This window comes from Python bivittatus, unplaced genomic scaffold (genome assembly GCF_059951505.1).
Source record: "Python bivittatus isolate LINGU-HERP-01145 unplaced genomic scaffold, Pbiv_v1 ctg000610_np1212, whole genome shotgun sequence".
Taxonomy (NCBI): domain Eukaryota; kingdom Metazoa; phylum Chordata; class Lepidosauria; order Squamata; family Pythonidae; genus Python; species Python bivittatus.
The window spans coordinates 58,159,266-58,179,194 of NW_028277088.1; the positions used below are offsets into that span (position 1 = coordinate 58,159,266).

The 19,929-nt window shown below is 45.8% G+C and overlaps 1 protein-coding gene across 3 annotated transcripts in view; it reads right to left on the reverse strand.

Moving 5' to 3' along the window:
• ZPBP (zona pellucida binding protein) overlaps positions 1 to 19,929 on the reverse strand; it is a 43,456-nt gene that overhangs the window by 17,073 nt on the left and 6,454 nt on the right. For 2 of the 3 annotated variants that reach the window (XM_025174507.2, XM_088150114.1), the window contains exons 2-3: positions 11,870 to 11,932; positions 9,730 to 9,855 (exon numbers count right to left, since the gene is read on the reverse strand). In XM_025174507.2, coding sequence (XP_025030275.2) covers positions 9,730 to 9,855; positions 11,870 to 11,932 — 189 coding nt within the window. The remainder of the gene's footprint in view (positions 1 to 9,729; positions 9,856 to 11,869; positions 11,933 to 19,929) is intronic. The other variant, XM_088150115.1, reaches the window with a different exon arrangement.

The window sequence follows — 19,929 nt, forward strand, 5'->3', positions numbered from 1 at the left end:
GGGCTCCATGCAAGATCTCACCCTGTGGGGTCAAAATGATCACAAGAACGGTGAGCAAAAATCCCAGAACCACATGGAGGGACCTAGTGAATGACCTGCAGAGAGCTGGGACCAAAGTAACAAAGGCTACCATCAGTAACACACTATACTGCCAGGGACTCAAATCTTGCAGTGCCAGATGTGTCCCCCTGCTTAAGCCAATACATGTCCAGGCCCCTCTGAAGTTTGCTAGAGAGCATTTGGATGATCCAGAAGAGGATTGGGAGAATGTCATATGGTCAGATGAAACCAAAGTAGAACGTTTTGGTCTAAACTCAACTCATTGTGTTTGGAGGAGAGAGAATGCTGAGTTGCATCCAAAGAACACCATACCTACTGTGAAGTATGGGGGTGGAAACATCATGCTTTGGGGCTGTTTTTCTGCAAAGGGACCAGGACGACTGATCCGTGTAAAGGAAAGAATGAATGGGGCCATGTATCATGAGATTTTGAGTGAACACCTCCTTCCATCAGCAAGGGCATTGAAGATGAAACGTGGCTGGGTCTTTCAGCATGACAATGATCCCAAACACACTGCCCGGGCAACGAAGGAGTGGTTTCATAAGAAGCATTTCAAGGTCCTGGAGTGGCCTAGCCAGTCTCCAGATCTCAACCCCATGGAAAACCTTTGGAGGGAGTTGAAAGTCCGTGTTGCCCAGCGACAGCCCCAAAACATCACTGCTCTAGAGGAGATCTGCATGGAGGAATGGGCCAAAATACCAGCAACAGTGTGTGAAAACCTTGTGAAGACTTACAGAAAACGTTTGACCTCTGTCATTGCCAACAAAGGATATACAACAAAGTATTGAGATGAACTTGACCAAATACTTATTTTCCACCATGATTTGCAAATAAATTCTTTAAAAATCAGACAATGTGATTTTCTGGATTTTTCCCCCCATTTTGTCTCTCACAGTTGAGGTATACCTATGATGAAAATTACAGGCCTCTCTCATCTTTTTAAGTGGGAGAACTTGCACAATTGGTGGCTGACTAAATACTTTTTTGCCCCACTGTACCTAGCTTCTGAATGGAAGAGTACACAGAAATAAATCTCTATATAGAGATAAATATTTAATTCTGAGTAACTTCATACAAAAAAAAGTAGTATGAAAGAACTGAGGCATAACTGAGTAGTATGAAAGAACCTTATTTATAGGTTCAAAGTGAGCCCTTTGGATTGTGCCAGAAGAGCAATGGAAGTAAAAAAATTGTTTTCAATTCAGAAATAAAATGCCCAAGCTGGCATATCCTAGGACTTTCTAACCCAATCTTTCCATTTGAAAATCCTTCACTTTCCAATAAAAGATTTGAATCTGATAGATTTCCCAGAAAAAAATGGCAAACTGAAGATGGCTCAGTGATGACTGGGGCAGAATGAAGAGCCAGCAAGTAGACCGGCTCTTCAATACTTCCTCTAGACAATGAGAGAACTTGAGATCACCCACAAGTGCTCCAGACAGTTGCTCCTCACAAGGAGACCACAAAACAGCTGTCTCTGGCAGGTTTAGAGCTCTGAGAGACAAAGAAATAGTCATCTTACTCAAACCGTGGTCGGCACCTTTGAAAGGACACTAAGTTTGCATACTTCCTTTTCTAATCACTTTTGGAAATTGCTTGTTAACTGCTTTTCAGCTATTATGAACCTTTAGATCAACAGGTTTTACAGCACCATGTGCATTTCCTTCAATCCTTACTGAAAGAAGTTTTAACTACAAGTTTAAGAAGTACCATAATAGTTTACATTTTTCCCCTAGTGGCTAAGGAGCTGGAGCCTGGTAAAAGTAGCCAGAGCTAAAGCAGCAAGATGGTGGTGCTCCAGAGCTACTCTAGCCAAAACAGGGGTTCCTGGAAAAGTCTGCAGCTGGAGGTGAAGGTGTCTCTTGGCTCTGGAGCATTCTGGAGTTGCAGCTGAGCACCACATCTTCCCTACTGAGAAGATAAACAAGTGGACTGGTTCAATCTCTTTCTCATCCATTCTGTCACATTTGACCTTCAGAGACTTTATAGATAAGTTCTCTCCATTCTTTCCAATGTTTTACAAACTTATTTAATTCTGGATTATGTAACTTTCTAGTACCTATCCAGTATTTTCTCTGTCAACCTCTTTTTCTAGCACTTCCAACCACTGCTGGCATAATTGATTAACTGAAGCTAAGATTACCAAGCTGAAGCTATCTTTTGTCATGTCATGTGTTCAGATTTTTTAGAAAAAGGTTATATTTTTATTTAGATCATATTTATGCAGAAATATTGAAAATTCAAAAGGTCCAAAAATTTTAACCACCACTGTACATCAAGTGGTTACCAGTTTCATTTTCTTTCTAAACCGAATCTGCTGACAATGGCTAGTTAGTCTCCAATTTTAGTACTGAAATCTACCATGGTGTATGCTATATCTCTTTCTAGCATTTGTTGTAGCACTTCTTAGACATTAGCGTAGAACTGTTTTATTTCTTTGGATGCATCTGTTGTTGACCCATACATCTGGAAAACTGTGACATTCAAAGGTTTAGCTTGTATTCCATTATTCTTCCATTTACTGCTCAGAAGCTTTCAAATGATTTGGTGATTTTCTTGTTTCTTAACAATGCTACTTCATTTCTTCTGATAATATTTCAAGAATAGTATATTGTAAACTCATCTGACTGAAAGTAGTTATTTCCAGTCCACCTGATCTCACTAAAGCCTATTTTGACCGTCCGGCCGTCTGTCCATCCTTCCTTCTTTCTCTCTCTTTCTCTCACTCACTCACTCATTCATTCATTCAAATTATTTATGTGGCCACCAATCTTACATGATGATTATTAAGCTTTTCATAATTCACACTTTGTCAGTCCATGCTCCAGTCTTGCCCATTTTCTTCCAGCAGTTTTTTTTTTGGTCATAAAATGTATCAGCATTCTGGTGTCAGGTTCAGCCCAGCACAGCACGCACCAATCCACCTAGTCAGTTTCAATGCCCCAGGCGCCAGCAGCCAAAAGAGGAAGCAACCAAACTTTGGCGGAATCAACCAAAGGCAGAATTCGAATACATTGTAACCGCAGATTTCCCCAACTGCCGCAGGCAAGCAATCAACAATGGGAACAGGAGCTCCGCCGCTCAAGCAGCGATCGCCAACCCGTTAAGACCAATCACGAGCTCACCCGCATGAGAACCACCATGCCAGCACAGCAACCACGAACGAAAGACCACGGCTGAACCTGCCATCTAGAAGAGGGGAGGGGATGCCACGGGCAAGGGAAAACCCAAGCATGGGCAGGGGTGGAAGCCAGGAGGGTCTTACGGAGCGCGGGAAGGGAACCGTATATAAACTAATGTAAATGTATCAAAGCCAGTTCTGGCTTTGCCTGTAACTGCGTGCATTACACCTGAGTAAACTACTTTGACTGAACCTGTGTTTCGTGGGAGTTTCATACGGCACTGAATGCGGCAACTCTTACATCTGGCCCCCCAAGGGGAGTTCCCCTTCTGCATCATAATTTGCTAGATTATTCACAGCAAATTGTTGCTCTTCCTCAGTAATATGTTTAATACCTTTTACCCTGGGGGTTTCCAAAACCATATTTGAGTCTTTCTTTCAGAACCTTTTCATAAAGTCAAATAATCTGATTCAATATGCCATGCTTAGAGCCAAGGCAACTGCAGTGGGGAATATCAGCATGCAGGTCAGTACACAGACGATGTGGAAGAAGACTGAGGGGGGTGGGGGGACAAGGTGCACCAGACTTGTCTACTCATCACACAAGACCTTTCCAGATCTTGTTTTGGCCAAAATCCACAACAACCAAAATGTTCCAGGCTTCATTTCTGCCAAACTGCAATTTTCATAGAAAGGTTCAGCAGAACTTCCAAGAAACAAACTCCAAACAAAACACACTTTGAGCTCATCTCTACTTAAAAGTTAACTCAAAGACTGAATCTAACAATATCTTCAATCCACAAACACGTTTCTTAAAAAATGACAAATAAGACTTTCTAGCTCCTGGGGAATAGAAAATAGGACCTTCTGGCTCCTGGGGAACCTCCTGCTTATCCTCCTCTTCATCAAAGAAATACTCCTGAGGCACTAAAATATTTCCAACATCTACAATATTTATTTTATTTTATTTTTATTTATTAAATTTATCCCCATCTCCCCCAAATGGGGGACACAACTCATTAAAACAATAAATAAATATACAATTACATAAGACCTAAAACCTATACAAAACAATGACTAAAAATGAAAGAGTCCAGGAGGCCAATAGTTCAGAGCAGCAAACACCAGGCCTCTAAGGGGCTAGTCATCCCCATACCTGATGTCTTCCCTCCCCACCCCAGGCCAGATTGCAGAGCCAGGTCTTCAAATCCCCCCGGAAGGCCAGGAGTGAGGGGGCCAACCTCACCTCCAGGGACAAGATATTCCAAAGGGTGGGGGATACAGCAGAGAAGGCCCACCTTCTGGACCCCGCTAGTCGCTCTTTTACCAAGGGGTCCAGAGCATGCCCTCTCTGGATGATTGGGTGGGACGGGTTGAAATCATGGGGAAGAGGTGGCCCCCCAGGTAACCTTGTCCTATGCCAGGTTTACCAGGTTTAAAGGCAATAACCAATACCTTGAATTGGACCCAGAAGCAAACTGGAACCCAATGCAGCTTGCGGAGCAATGGTGTTATATGGGTCCTTCTTGGGGCTCCAAAAATAGCCCGCATGGCTGCATTCTGGACCAGCTATAGCTTCTGGATACTCTTCAAGGGTAGCCCCATGTAGAGCGCATTGCAGTAGTCTATCTGACAGATAACAAGGGCATGAGTGACTGTTCAAAGGGCATCCCTATCCAGGAAAGGGCATAACTGATGCACAACCTGAAGTTGTGCAAAGGCCCTCCTGGCCATGGCTGTCACCTGTTCTTCAAGCAGGAGCCGAGTCTAGGACCACCTCCAAATTACACACTGGATCTGTCTGGGGCAGTGCTACCCCATCTAGCACCAAAGTTGACAATGTCCCAGATACAGAGGAGCCATTAACCCACAGCCACTCTGTCTTGCCAGGGTTCAGCTGAACCCTGTTGTTCCCCATCCAGACCCTTACAGCCTCCAGGCACCACGAAAGGGCAGTCACGGCATCACTTACCTCACCTGGGATGGAGATGTATAATTGAGTATCATCAGCATATTGATGATACCTCATCCCATTACAATGGATGATCTCGCCCAGCAGTTTCATGTAGATGTTGAAAAGGAGCAGAGAGAGAACCGAACCCTGCAGCACCCCACAGAGGAGGAGCCGAGGATGGGACCTCTCGCTCCCTATCACCACTGAATGGGATCGGCCCTGAAGAAAGGAGGCGAATCAGCACAAGACCGTGCCACCCACCCCCAATTCCCTGAGTCATCCCAACAGGATACTGTGGTCGATGGTATCGAAAGCCACTGAGTGATCAGGGACAGCAAGGGTGGTCGCACTTCCACCATCCCGCTCCCGCCAGAGATCATCCATGCCGTTTCCATTCCATAACCAGGCCTGAAACCTGACTGGAGAGGATCTAGATAATCCGTTTCCTCCAGAACCCTTTGGAGCTGTGATGCCACCACTTTCTTAACCGCCTACCCCAAAAAGGGGAGGTGGGAGACTGGACAGAAATTGTCCAGTACAGTAGGATCCAGGAAGGGTTTCTTGAGGAGGGGGTGCACCAATGCCTCTTTTAAGGCAGCTGGAAGCACTCCTTCCTGCAAGGATGTATTAAGTATCCCCTTGATCCAACCACATGTCACCTCCCGAACTGCTTTCACCAGCCAGGAGGGGCATGGGTCCAGATGGCAAGTGGTGGCCTTCACAGTCCCAAGGATCCTGTCCACTTCCTCAGGAACCACAGGATCAAACTGTTCCCAGATAACTAGGTAAGAACAATCCCCTGGTATCTCCCCAGACCCTGCCCCACACTCGGAGTCTAACTTGGAACAGATCTGAACGATTTTGTCCTGCAGATGCTCTGAAAATTCCTCCACACAGCCCTGCAAATGAATCACCAGATCCCCCTTACCAAGCAGGGATCAAGTGATCCCAAACAGGGCCACCAGGCGGCACTCTGCGGATGCAATAAGGACGGAGAAATATCTGTCTTCTTCAGCAATCTTTCTGTCTTTTTCCAAAGGACTGCCTATCTAAGAATCAAGCAAGGAATTAAATATTCTAGTATCCTTCTGGCATACTAGGGTCAATCCCAGTGAATGTAGGATACTTTTTATCAAATTAGCTGTTTCTACTTCTTCAAAGAATCCTTATCATTTCACTGGCCAGTGATCAAATGCTTGGACATTTTCAACATCTGATTCAATAAATTAGATTTTGCATGGGGTGCTTCCTTTGTCAAAACTATTTAACCTATTTGTATTAGTTCATCTGATATTACAATTATTAATTACAATCTGAGGGGCTACCACGTTAGAGTATCAGAGTAGTTTATTAATTGACTAGTCTTATGACCATATCAAATAAAATAAAAGTAAAATACAGGATCTAATTCCAAGGAAAAGAGATAAAAGAAAATACAATAATAAAATACATAGGTAGTAAATACAAAGAATCAGCATTCAGATAAATACATCACCTTACATGATACACTGATCTGTTCAATATAATGGGTTCTTAGCTGAACTGCCTTGTCTATAAACTTAGCAGTTCTGCTCAGAAATGTATACATTAGAGCCCAGGAGGAAATAGGACAATCCGTGATTCAGGTTTCAGTGGGCTGTTCTTTCAAATAGGGATGTTAAATATCTAAGCCTAAAAGAGGCATAGAGTTGTCAGCCAAATGTGAGCAATATCTTCAATGGCTGGGGCACCACATATACATGTCCTCTCAGAATAACGGCAGGTGATAGAAGCGCCCATAACTGGCCATGGAATCCAACAACTCAAATCTTGCTCTTAGAATAGGCCCTTCTTAAGAATTGCATCAAACTCATTGACAGGTATTTTTCGAATCTGAAAATGGTTTTGCTCTTAGCCAGCCAATTTAAAGATCTATTTTTTGCTAATAACTCCATGTCTGTTTGGGACTGATATCTAGGACTCTCAATTTAAAAATTTCCTTTGCCTAGGAGGCAGTTGAGACTAAATATTGGGTGGAAAACCCATGCTGTGAAATAACTTTGGTAAGTCAGCCTACCCAGGAGGTGGGTTGAGCCATATTTATCTGTTCAGCTAAACATATTTTGGGTAGCCTATCAGGGTCCATTGAATGGATCCTCTGCCAATAGATGTAAAAAATTTAATTACTGAGTGACTGCGTATGGACTGGATACCTGTTTCTGTTCTGACCGTGGGGGCTGACATGTTCTTACCCGTTCCCAGTATGCTTCTTAAAAACCGGGTCTGAACTTGTTCAAGTGAGGTAGCTTTTGTAAAGCCCCACAATTCCACACCATACTGTAGGTCAGCATTGGGACTATTTTTGCCCTAAATATTTTCAATATGGGGGTGAAGGTACCTGGGTAATTATAATTAAATAGTTTATATCATCTTTTGGTACTTGCCTCAGCCCTCACCAAGCTTCTTTTGAAATAATTTAGCCAATAACCTGTGTTGGTAAAAGCCACTCCTAAATAAGTGAAAGAATTCACTTGTTCAACAGGCTCCCCATTCAACTGCCAGTTATACATGTACCGCAAAATCATAACCCCAGTTGCGGTTCACTTAACAACCATGTCACTTTGCTTAATGACTGGAGAGGAAGGTTGAAAGCCTAGTCACAGTCACGTGATTTTCCACTTAGCGAGCATGTCGCTTAGCAACCAAGTTGCCAGTCCCAACTGTAGTCACTAAGCAAGGACTAGCTATAAAAGATCTCAATCTTTTCTTCCCATATACACCTACCTGAGCTTTTCAGATATTCTTCAGGGGCTCTGCTCCAAATGTCCTTATATGCTAAATTAGGGGACCATTCAGGAGTATGTCTACTCATCAGTACCCAGAAAATTATAGAATGCCCTCCAGGAAACGTCTGCCTACCTTTTAATTCTTACGTTGCTAAGTGTTTTCTGATTTATGTTTTTGAGTTTCATTACCAAACTGTATGACATTATCTGTGCAGAAGATGTAGGACAGTAAGATTTGTCGGTTAGCAAGGGTTTTATATATTTTAATTATTTAATAAAAGCCTTACACAATAAAATGTGTATTTATTAGATCTATACCCCACATTTTGTAACAGGAATTCAAGGTGGCATACATAGTACTCCCTCCTATTTTGTCTCACAACAACCCTGTGAGGTAGGCTGGCTAAGAATGACTAGCCCAAAGTTACCCAGTGAGCTTCTGTGGGTGATGGTAGAATACAACCTGGGACTCTAGTCCAAAACCTTAATCATGATACCATACTGGGTCTCACTATGTATAATTTCTAAATATACTTACATCTTACATTTATATATCTTGATAATCATATACAAATTAGCATTTTACTCATTTACAGTTTTTTATTGCTGTGAATGAGCCAAGATTCTAACCTACTAAGCAGACAAAACAGGCATCTACAGTTGATACTTGATCTAAGACCATAAAAAGAGGAGACAATGGGCTGCATTCATAAAAGTTTCATACTTTCATTAAAATGAATTATGATTATTCAAGTTGAAACATAGATGTGAACTAGCAATAATAATATAGCCAAAGTTAAGTCCTTTCTATGTGAATAACAACTTTCTCCCCTATTTAAATAGGAGAGTACAACCTTTTTAGCCCAAGGGCTGCATCTGTTCTTTGAATGAAATTGCAGGGGCTGAACTTCAAAACTTAAGCACAGGTAGTCCTCAACTTACAACAGCAATTGGGACTGGAATTTCCATCGCTAAGCGACACAGTCGTAAAGTGCGACACATCACTTGGCAATGGCAATCCCTGCAGTAATCGCTGCAGTTGTTAAGTAAATCCCGCAGTCATTAGGTGAGGCAACTTGGCAAAACCAAGTCAGTGGGGAAATTGGCAGGAAGTTGCAAGTCCCAGGCAGCTCGCAAGCAGACAAGCAGCTGTTGCTGGGTGGGGGAGGGCACGAGGGGGTGCACGAGGGAAGCACATCAAGGTGGTGTGTGAGAGTGAGAGGGAGGCATGGCAAGGCTCAGGGAGGTGTAAAGGAGGTGCAGCGAGGCTCAGGGAGGGTGTACAAGGGTACATGGTGGCACAAGGAAGATACAGTGAGGATGCTTGAGTGGCCAGCACAAGTGCAGAGAAGCTGGGGCAAGGTCCATGGGTAGGGGAGACTTACGACCTTCCCTACCAGCTTTCCCACTGACTTTCTGGGGAAGCTGGCAAGGAAAGTCACAAATGGTGATCATGTGATTGCAGGGTGCTGCAACTGTTTGTAAATGTGAGCTGGTTGCCAAGTGCCCAGATCACAATCACGTGACCACGGAAATGCTGGGACAGCCGGAACTCTGAGGACTGGTCATAACCATTCATTCAGCGCCATCGTAACTTCAAACAGTCGCTGAACTAATGGTCATAAGTTGAGGACTACTTGTAAGGCAAAGACAAAAACAAAATTGTTAAAAACAATTGGTTTGGTTTATCTACATTTAATTGTAATTAAAATTAAATTAAATTACTTAGATGTAATTAATATACAACAGTATATATATAATCTGAGATTCTATCCTTGTTTTACATGAAAAATTGGGAAACATTATTATGTAGTATTGGAGGAAAATACCTGTAACCAAATCACCACTTGGTCCATGCCACTCAAATATTGGATCGATCAATTCTGAATTTCTCAGATGATTTGTTAAACACAGAATACGCGGACTGTTATGATGCTGCCTGACATAAACTTTCACTGAAAATATAATTTAATTAATACTTGTTACATGAAAGTACATTAACAATTAAATTAACTGTTTAAACAGTTAAATTAACAATTATATAAGTAAAACTATGCTAAAAACTGAAAAATACTATGTTCAAGATTTATTCTAATGCGTAATGTTTAGTATCCTGCTACACAGATACCCATAACTTCCCAGAATACCTACACATAACTAACACATGTAAACCATGGCCCATATAAGGAACAACTGGACCCAATCGTACGTAGGCATCATCAAAGATTATATATATAGTGATCATACATTCTTTATTATAAAGGATAGTCCTTTATTTCAGAATGCTGACCTTTAGATTTATTTAATTATTTTCTTGGCTTTGCTCTTGAATTTTCCTTTGTAAAGTGAAGTTATAAACATAATTCTCTAAATCCTTATGAACCTTTTTCAGATTTGCCCCCTTTTCAAGTTTATCCTTTATTTTTTTCAAGAAAATATGGTCACTGTATATATAGATGTACTTTAAAAAAACCCATAGGAGTAACTTTATAAATTATATACTAAAAGTAACCATAAGAATTAGAATGTTTTACAAATCTAACACCACACTTATTTCTCCATTACGTAATATTATTCAGGCTAACTACTAAAGAAAAAAAAAAAACAGCTGTACTGTCTCACTGTCTTGTTTAACAACCACTTGAAGTTATGATGGTTGGAAAAAAAACAGCTTTGTGACCAATCCTTGCATGTATAACTGCTGCAATGTCCATTTGGGCACTTCGCAACTGGCACACATTTACAAACATCACAGCATCCTGCGGTCACGTGATCACTGTGCCTGTGCTTCACAACCAGCTTCCAACAAGAGAATGGGAGTACACGGAAGTGAAATTGCACATCGCAGTCACGTCTCACCTAACGACTGCGGCGATTCGCTTAACAACGAAAGTGACTGCAGTGCTTCACTCAATGGTGGAAGCAAAAGTGAGGTCGTAAGTCTGGTGCAGTAACATATTTCACTTAGCGACCATGGCACTTAGCAACAGAGTTGCTAGTCCCAATTGTGGTTGGTAAGCGAAGATTACAGGTAGTCCCCAGTTTAAGAACAAGTTCCGTTCCCAAGGTTTGTCCTTAAGTCGAATTTGTATGTAAGCCAGAACAGTATTATTGTATAATACTGTATAAGTAGTATTGTGTAATGAACTGGAACCATTGTGTATTTAACTCAAATCATTGTGTATTTTACTCGAATTTTGCTACAATGGGCTCCTAACTATGGGTCGTCTGTAAACCAGGCATTCTTAATATCCCGGGGCTACCTGTATGTAAAAAATATATAACTTGCCTTCTTCTTCAACTACAAGTCTAACTGTAGTTAAAATACCTTCTACTGTTCTAAAAACATTTTTGCAACTACATTATAGCTCACTCTATGTTTACTCAGAAGTAAATCCAACTAATTTCAAAGAGATTTGCTTGTAAGTAGTTCTCTAGCTGCTAAGTATTCAGGATTGCATGAAATATTTAATTGGCATAAATGCCAGAATACATGGGAAGTCTTTCACATGCTAGGATGTCTTCGTTATAACTAGCAAATTATGTGCTTTGCTCACATTCCGTTCTTCTATGAGAATGGTAGACAAGTCAGAAGCCCCATTTTTAGCTACAGATTTCTTATTACAGCTGAACGGAGATCAAGGAACTGTTAACTATATTAACTATGGTTAATGGCTTCCAAAACAATCCAGGAAAAGAAAACAATTAAAAATTATGGTTTTATATTATGCTGTCTTTAGATTAATCATTAACCACAGTTTGTTGATTCAAGTTTAATAGGAATTGTGGTTTCTGGGTTTTTTTTCACTTCTCACAGGAAGTAGTAAAAGAGAGTGGCATTAACATTCATGAGGCATGAACTGTGCATTTCAGTTTAAGACAAAATATGATCATCTGAATGTACCCAATGTTGAAAACCTTCCCAAAATTTCAGGTTAGTTTGAAGAATGTATAGCATTTACTATGTACCTGGTAAATTTGTTGATCCTACAACTTTCAATGTACTAGGATCTATTCTGGTAGAAGAATAACCTGTCAAAATAAGAGGAAAAAATAACATAAAATTCAAATCTTAGAAATATAACTAGACACAAAAGACTGTTGACTAATCAGAAACAAAAGAACAGATTGAAGCAAGCACAGCTAAATGATTGCAATAATACAGGATGAACTGGCCATGTTCAAACAAAGCTTTAAAAATATAGTTTAAGATGCTGTGGTAAATGCTGGAAATGTTCAGTTGTCCTTTGCTGTCCCCCATCATGTTAGCTTTGGTGTAAAGAACCAGACTGCATAGAGCAAGATTCCACTGTATATTCAAATCAGAAAATGCTCGTTTAATATTAGGTAACAAAACAGTAATATCCTGAGTTATCTTCCTATTCTGATTATCATAATTCTTTTGAAAAAGCCAAAATCTTCATAAATCAGTCATAAATTGATCTAAATTCTGATCCAAAATTCTGTGTAGTATCTTGATGGCCAAACTCAAAAAATGGGTAGGGCCATATATCCATGTCCAGCTTTTCTTCAACATTCTTATCAGTCCTCATTTATTAATTTGCAAAATAGTTAATTACTTATATATTAATCCCTCTGAAAAATACAGGATACATTTATTTGACACTTGATTTCCTTAGCACATTACTCCCATTAATTTCAGAAACAAAATACATATTTAAAAATAAAATACTTCAAATTTTAATTTCCTATTCAGTTTTGATCAATTTTTAATCAATTCATGCTATTTATTGCACTTATAAATTACTTAGAAATATTAACAGTACTAATTCTAAGATTCTTAAGAATGCCTAATTGACTTTGATGGGCTTCTGGTTTCCCCTAAGAGAGCTACTATCTTTAAGAACAAAGAGAAAAGCACTTTGCCTCTAAAAATCAGAGTATATGCTACTGGCAATCATGGTTTCCAAATGTCAGCATGCAGAAAGAAAGGAACCAGAATTAAAAGAAAAGTTAAGTAACAATTATGTAGGGTGAAACAGGGAACAAAGAGATGTGTCTGGCATGAAAGTTGCCAATCAGTTGCTCTGTTCCCAAGTTTTGGTAACAAACCACCACTAAATTTCAGAAGAAATCCGAGGCACACACTAAAGCATTATCTGGTTAAGTCCCAGGTGAAGATATGGTATCTGCAGAGGTGCACAAATGCTATGCCAACTGATGGGCATCTTTGCTGTCTAAACTGTTAACTAAAGCATTATTGGGCTATATGCAATCTGTGGGCACTAGCTCCTGGCCTAACAGGATGAATATGTGATGAAAATGTTAACCACGAAACTTCAGACAATTATCTAAACAAAGTATTAGCATGGTAGTATTAATGGAATGCAACAAAACAAAACATGATTTGGGGCCATTTACACTCTCAGTTTAAACAAATGTAATCTTCTTGGAAGAGGCTGGTAGAAAATAGAAAAAAGTTCAAGTTAACTTTCTCGTCTTCATATCCAGCAGATGTTAGGTCCTGTAACCCCACACCAGCATGTTAAATGACTGAGGAACACTTGTTAATGTGAGAGGTCTGGTAGAAGTCTATTTTTTTTTCATACCAGGCAAAAGCCTTTTTTATTCTCTTAAACCTTTTAATTTAATTGTGATTTTATGGGTTTGTAACAGAGCCAGTTTAGTGAAGTGGTTAGGGCATCAGGCTAGAATTAGGAAACTAAGAGTTCTAGTGCTGCCTTAGGAACAAAGCCAGCTGGTTGATCTTGGGCCAGTCTCTTAGCCCTATTAAGAAGGCAGTGGCAAACCACTTCTGAAACCTTGCCAAGGAAACTGCAAGGACTTGTCAAGGCAGTCACCAGGAGTCAACAGTGACTTGAAGCACAAATATATATACAAGTAGTCCTCACTTAGCAGCCACAATTGGGACCAGCAGCTCTATCATTAAGCAAAGCGGTCATTAAGTGGGAAATCATGTGATCGCTGTCAGATTCAGCCAGCACTGCACGGCCAATACCGCTGTTCAGTTTCACTGCCCCCTAGTCAATTTCACCACAGGCAGCAGAAAAGATGAAGTAGGCAACCCGCAAGTCAATTGCCTGTAGGCAGCGGCAATTGACTCAGGGCAGGAGCGGATATTTTGTAACAAAGCCTGCTTCCCTCGAGCACCCCAGGCAACGCAAACCGCAGCGGCTCAGAAGCGCAGCAATCGGCGAGCAATTAAGGATCCCCGGCTTAGCCTGAAGAAAAGCCCAATGAACTCAACAACCCCACAAACAAAGGACAGCAATCAGGGAGACAAAGAAACATGGCTGAATCTGCCATTTGGGCAAGGGGAGTACCGCGGGCAAACCAGTAACCCAGGCAACGGGAAAAAGGGGGTAACTCCGGGTCAAGGCGGGAACCCTATAAAACCGCTGTATGTAACCACGCCAAGCCAATCCTGGCTTTGCTTGTAATCACCTGCATTACACCTGACTAAACTTCTTTGGCTGAACCTGTGTTTCGGGAGAGTTTCATTCGGTGATGAATGTGGTAACTCTTACAATCGCAACTGTGCTTTCTTTTTCCCCACTCCCTTGCCCTTTGGAATGCTCACCCTGGTGCTGGGATAGCCAGCTCAAAACTGACCAGACTAATCAGTTTTACACTTTCAGCTTTTCTTTGCCTCCTAACCACTCCCCCACCCTTTGAAATACTCACCCCAGTGCTGGGGTAATTAGCAAGAAGGGATTACAAGAGAGTAAGCAGGCACACAATGGGGAATACACCGGGCTATTTGCATAGCACGCTCCAGGCTGTCAGCACCACCGCACTGTTTTCAATGTGTATTCCCCATTGTGTGCCTGCTTACTCTCTTGTAATCCCTTCCTCTCCAATCTCTCCACTCTGCAAGGGGGAAAAAGAAAAACAGGTCAGGCACAGGACATTGCATACTGACTTTAATGGTGATCACTTGAGTGAGGGACACTGTGAAAGTCGTAAATATGGGCATTGGTCATAGTTATTTTTCAGTACCGTAACTTTGAATGGTCGCTGAATAAGTTGCTAAGCAAGGATTACCTGTATATCTGTGAGTTTGTGCTGAGACATAGCAAATTAATCAATTATTTTTGCTATATGATAGCACTGAACTGATTGTGTAAATTCACTGTTTAAACATGCCTTATTATTTTGTTTTAGATGTATTTTAGATGTGTTTATTATACACACTCTAAAAGTTATACTAAAGAGCAAATAATTCATTTTCAAAACAAATACACTAATTAAAATTATGTACGTCATTATGATAGATTAAATAGCTTCTTTTACTTCCTTCTCTACCAACAGCTGTAAAAAGCTTTTCCAATTCCACATATTTTCCATATTCAGCAATAAAAGTCCCTTCAAATGTCCTTTCATGATCCTACTTCAACTCCAGCTTGCAGAAATGCATATCTCTATAAATGGAACATTCTTCTATTCGCTCATGGTTGATTACTGAATGCAAGGTGTGCATATCTCAAAGACACTGTAAGTTATAACTTAGACCTAAACAGAAGGACCACCCATGATGGGCAAGGTATATGAGAAATTAGACTAAATAAATCTACTGGAGAAGAAAATGGCAACCCACACCAGTATTCTGCCAAGAAAACTATGTCAGGTTCGGTCAGCACGAGGTTTCAGGGAAGCACGGGGCTGCAGGGAAGCTCGCAACCAGACCACGCGGAATCCACCGGCGGTAGCTAGCGGGGAAAAGAGGAACCGAAAGCGCCGCTAATTAACGAGCCACCTGCGGCCAGCTAAACAGGAAAACCGCAGCGGAAGCTTTTAATTACGAACTGATAACGGCGCGAGCAAGCAAGGAACGGGGCCGCAGGGCAGCGAAACAAGATCGCAACGCAGCACAGAACCCGCGGGTCTGCACGTAGCAGGGAGGGGCCAACCCAGCCGGAGGGGGACTGGCAATCAAGGACAATGGACTCTGACCGACCCTGCCATCATGAACGATCAGGGGGAACATTGGGGGGCCTAATTGCCCACAGCCGCAACGCGATCACGAGGCGGGAAAAAGCGCGGGAAGGGGGGAATATAACAAGTGATGCAATTGTACCAAGCCAGTCCTGGCTTTGCTTGTGACTACTACGTTACGCATGAGTAAACCTTCTTTGTGAACCACACGTGTCACGAGAGTTTCTCTGTCGAACGGGGCAAATCTCACATAAAGCCAGGACTCACCGTCAGCGCTACCCGGTACCACCGAGGAGCGTTTTCTTTCTCAATACAGGCATGACCAGCGACGAGGAATCCGTGGGTCAGCTGGAGCGCGAGGGATCCAGGCTCGCGGAAGGGCGGTCGGAGCCGCCCGGGAGCGACGGGGCAGCGGCCAGGGCCGGGCGCACTCCATCCGAGCGGTGGTCGATGGGCGTGAATCAAGGACCAGACGATTCGGGCGTTACGATGACCCGGGGTTCGGGGTTCCGGGACCGTGAGTGGAGCGAGAAATTCGCCCGACTAGAGGAGAGAGTCGAGCGACGCCTAGACGCCGTGGAGGCGATGCTCCAGACCCTACTGCAGAGAGTGGGGCCACCGGCGGTAAACGAGGAGGCGAGCGACAGGGGGGCGGTCCGACACCCCCGCCGGCACCACCCACGGCGCCCCGGTCGGAGGACCAACGGGCGGCAGACGCCCTGAGACTTCGAGGTATCACTGGGAAGTTCTCAGGGGACCCCGAACAGCTGCCGCACTTTCTGACGCACGTCAGGGGGTTCATGCAGAGGGGTGGTCACCTATTCGCTAGAGACGAGGACAGGGTATCCTACGTGGCCGAGCTGCTAGATGGCCAAGCCGCCAGCTGGGTGATCGGGCTGTACGATGCCAACGCGGCGGAACTACGGAGTTTCCCGGACTTCATGCAGGCGCTCCGGGACAGATTCGAGGACACATTGAGCGCCAAGCGGGCGGAGGACGACATCCTACAATTCAGGCAGCGGGGCAAATCGGTATCGGAATATGCCCTGGAGTTCCGGAGGTTGGCCGAGAAGCTCGCGGACTGGCCGGAGTCCCTGAAGGTGAAGTATTTTAAGAGGGGACTCAACCCAGAGATCCTGGAACGGGCACTGGGGCGGGACGACCCGGCCACAGTGAAGGATTGGATCTGGCTGGCCGGAACGGCGGAATCGGCGTGGCGGCAGATCCAACAGAGCACAAGACGACGGGACCAGACGAGGGACCGGCCGAGGGAGAGGACCCCCGAGGAGAGACGGAGCGGTCGACGGCAGTCCACCGGGAGGCGAGAGGCGACCAGAGCCCCGAATCTGTGCTTCCGATGCGGAGGCAGAGGCCACCGAGCAGCGCAGTGCCCGACGGAGCGGGAAGGCGCCCCACCACGGCCCGAAGTCAAAACCCCGCGTGCGAACGGGAAAAGGACCGGTGACCGACCGCGGAAGGGGGCAGTGGCGGCGGTGACCGAGAAAGGACGCGGGGGTGGTCGACCCCGGAGACAGCATCCTCCGGAGAGGACTCGGAGCCGGCGGGAAACGAGGCGCGCTCGCACTGAACGGCGTCCCAGTGCGAGCAGGGGAGTCGAGGCGCGCGGACCCAATAGGAGACGAGGACTGCCCACCGTTCCGGGTGAGGATACACGTCCGGGGGTGAGATCCGGAGGGGAGGCGCAGCTACGGGCGCTACTGGACTCGGGCTGCACCCACTGCTTGATGCACCCAGCGGTGGTCTCGGGGCTCGGGCTACAGCTGAGGCGCCTCCGGGAGCCCATTTCATTCAGCCAGTTAGATGGCACGCTGGCAGGGGGACCAGCTCAGTATTACACCGAGCCGGTCCAGATGACGATCGGGAGTCACCGGGAAGAACTGAGGTTCGTGGTGGTCCCGGTGGCCGACTACGCGGTGGTACTCGGCTTGGCGTGGCTGCGGCGGCGGAACCCACGAGTCGACTGGACGGCGGAGGCAGTGCGGTTCGGGGTCGACAGACCGGCGAGGGGCGAGAGCAGAGGGGACCGAGCCGTGGAGACGGAGGCAGCCGCAACCACCGGCGGACAAGCGGAGGGTCCGGGACACCGGGAGACGGGGCGAGAGCAGATGGGGCCCGAGACCCGGGCGGCGACAGCAACAGCAGCAGCAGCAGCAGCAGCGCCGGGACCCCGGAGACCCGCCACGATCCCGAGGCGAGGGGAGGCAGCGGCGACTGGCGAGGCAACCGCAAAGCGAGGGGCCGGACCCGGGGAACCCCCGACGGGCGGCGGAATCCCGAGGCAGTATCGAGACCTGGCGGCAGCGTTCGGGGAGAAGGAGTCTGACCAGCTCCCACCACACCGGCCCAGTGATTGCGCCATCGAGCTAGAGCCAGGAGCGACCCTGCCTAAGCCAAAAATGTACTCCCTGTCGAGGAGGGAGATGGGAGCCCTGCGCGAGTTCATAGACAAGAACCTAGCACGGGGATTCATCCAACCCGCGAAGTCACCATTAGCGGCTCCGGTGTTATTCCGGGAGAAGAAGGACGGCTCGCTCCGTATGTGCGTAGACTACCGGGGGCGGAACGCAATCAGCACGGAGTACAAATACCCCCTCCCCCTGATGAAGGACTTGATGTCGCATCTGTCGAAGGGGAGGGTGTTCACAAAACTGGACTTGCGCGAAGCCTACTTCAGAGTTAGGATCCGCGCAAAAGATGAGTGGAAGACGGCGTTCAACACCCCGCTCGGAAGCTACCAGTTTTCCGTGATGCCGTTCGGATTAAAAGGGGCCCCGGGGGTATTTATGCAGCTAATTAATGAGGTGCTGCACGACCTACTCTACCGGGGCGTCCTGGTCTACCTGGACGACATCCTCATCTACACCGAGACCCTGGCGGAGCACGTGAGCCTGGTGCGCACGGTGCTCCAGAGACTGCTGAAGGCACAGCTGTACGCAAAGCTCTCGAAATGCGAGTTCCATCGAGAGCAACTAGACTACCTCGGCTACCGAATATCCAGCCGGGGAATTGAGATGGACCCGGCGAAAGTAAGGGATGTCCTGGGCTGGGAAGCGCCGCGAACCCGGAGGCAACTCCAAAGCTTCCTAGGGTTTGCGAACTTCTATCGTCAGTTCATCCCGAACTTCGCCCAAATCGCCCTTCCCCTAACCGACCTGCTAAAAACCAAGGGCACTGGGAAACCCCCAAGCCCAGCATGGCACTCGCGTGGACTGCAGAATGCCAGGGGGCGTTTGAGGAACTAAAACAGCGGTTCACCGCGGAGCCGATCCTGCGCCATCCCGACCCAGACCGGCGGTTTATAATCCAAGTGGATGCATCAGACGTGGCAACGGGAGCAGTCCTGCTCCAACCCAGCCCGGAGGGGGCCATCCACCCGTGCGCCTACGCCTCCCGCAAATTCACCGAGACGGAGAGGAGGTGGATGGTGTGGGAGAAAGAGGCGTACGCGGTCAAGTGGGCGCTGGCCACGTGGAGGCATCTACTGGAGGGGGCAACTGAACCGTTCGAGGTGTGGACGGACCATAAGAACCTCGAGGCCCTGAAGACCCCGCGTAAGCTATCCCCCAAACAGGCACGGTGGTCCCAATACTTCGGGAGGTTCAGGTTCACACTGAAACACATCCCCGGGAAGCGCAACTTCTTAGCGGATGGACTGTCTCGCATGCCCCAACACGCCAGCCTACGGGAGGAGATCGTGGACTCCGTCATCCCCGCCAGCAGGCTGGCTGCAAAGGCGGTGACCCGAAGCCAGACCAAGGGGAGCGACGGGACGCGGCGTCTGAAGTAAGGCAAGGGTTCGCGGAGGCAGCGGAGCGGGACGGTTGGCTCAAGCAGAACCGAGAGGCGCTAACCGGCCAAGAGGGGTTGTGGTGGCACGAAGGAAAGCTGTACGTGCCCGAGGGTTGCCGACGGGAGGTCATGGAGAGAGCCCACGACAGCCGGAGCGCGGGGCATTACGGCTTCGTAAAGACACTCCACTTAATCCGGCGGCAGTTTTGGTGGCCCACGCTCCGGAAGGACGTGGAGGCGTACTCGGGGGGTTGCCCGGTGTGCGCAACGGCGAAAGGAGCCAAAGGCAAACCTAGAGGCCT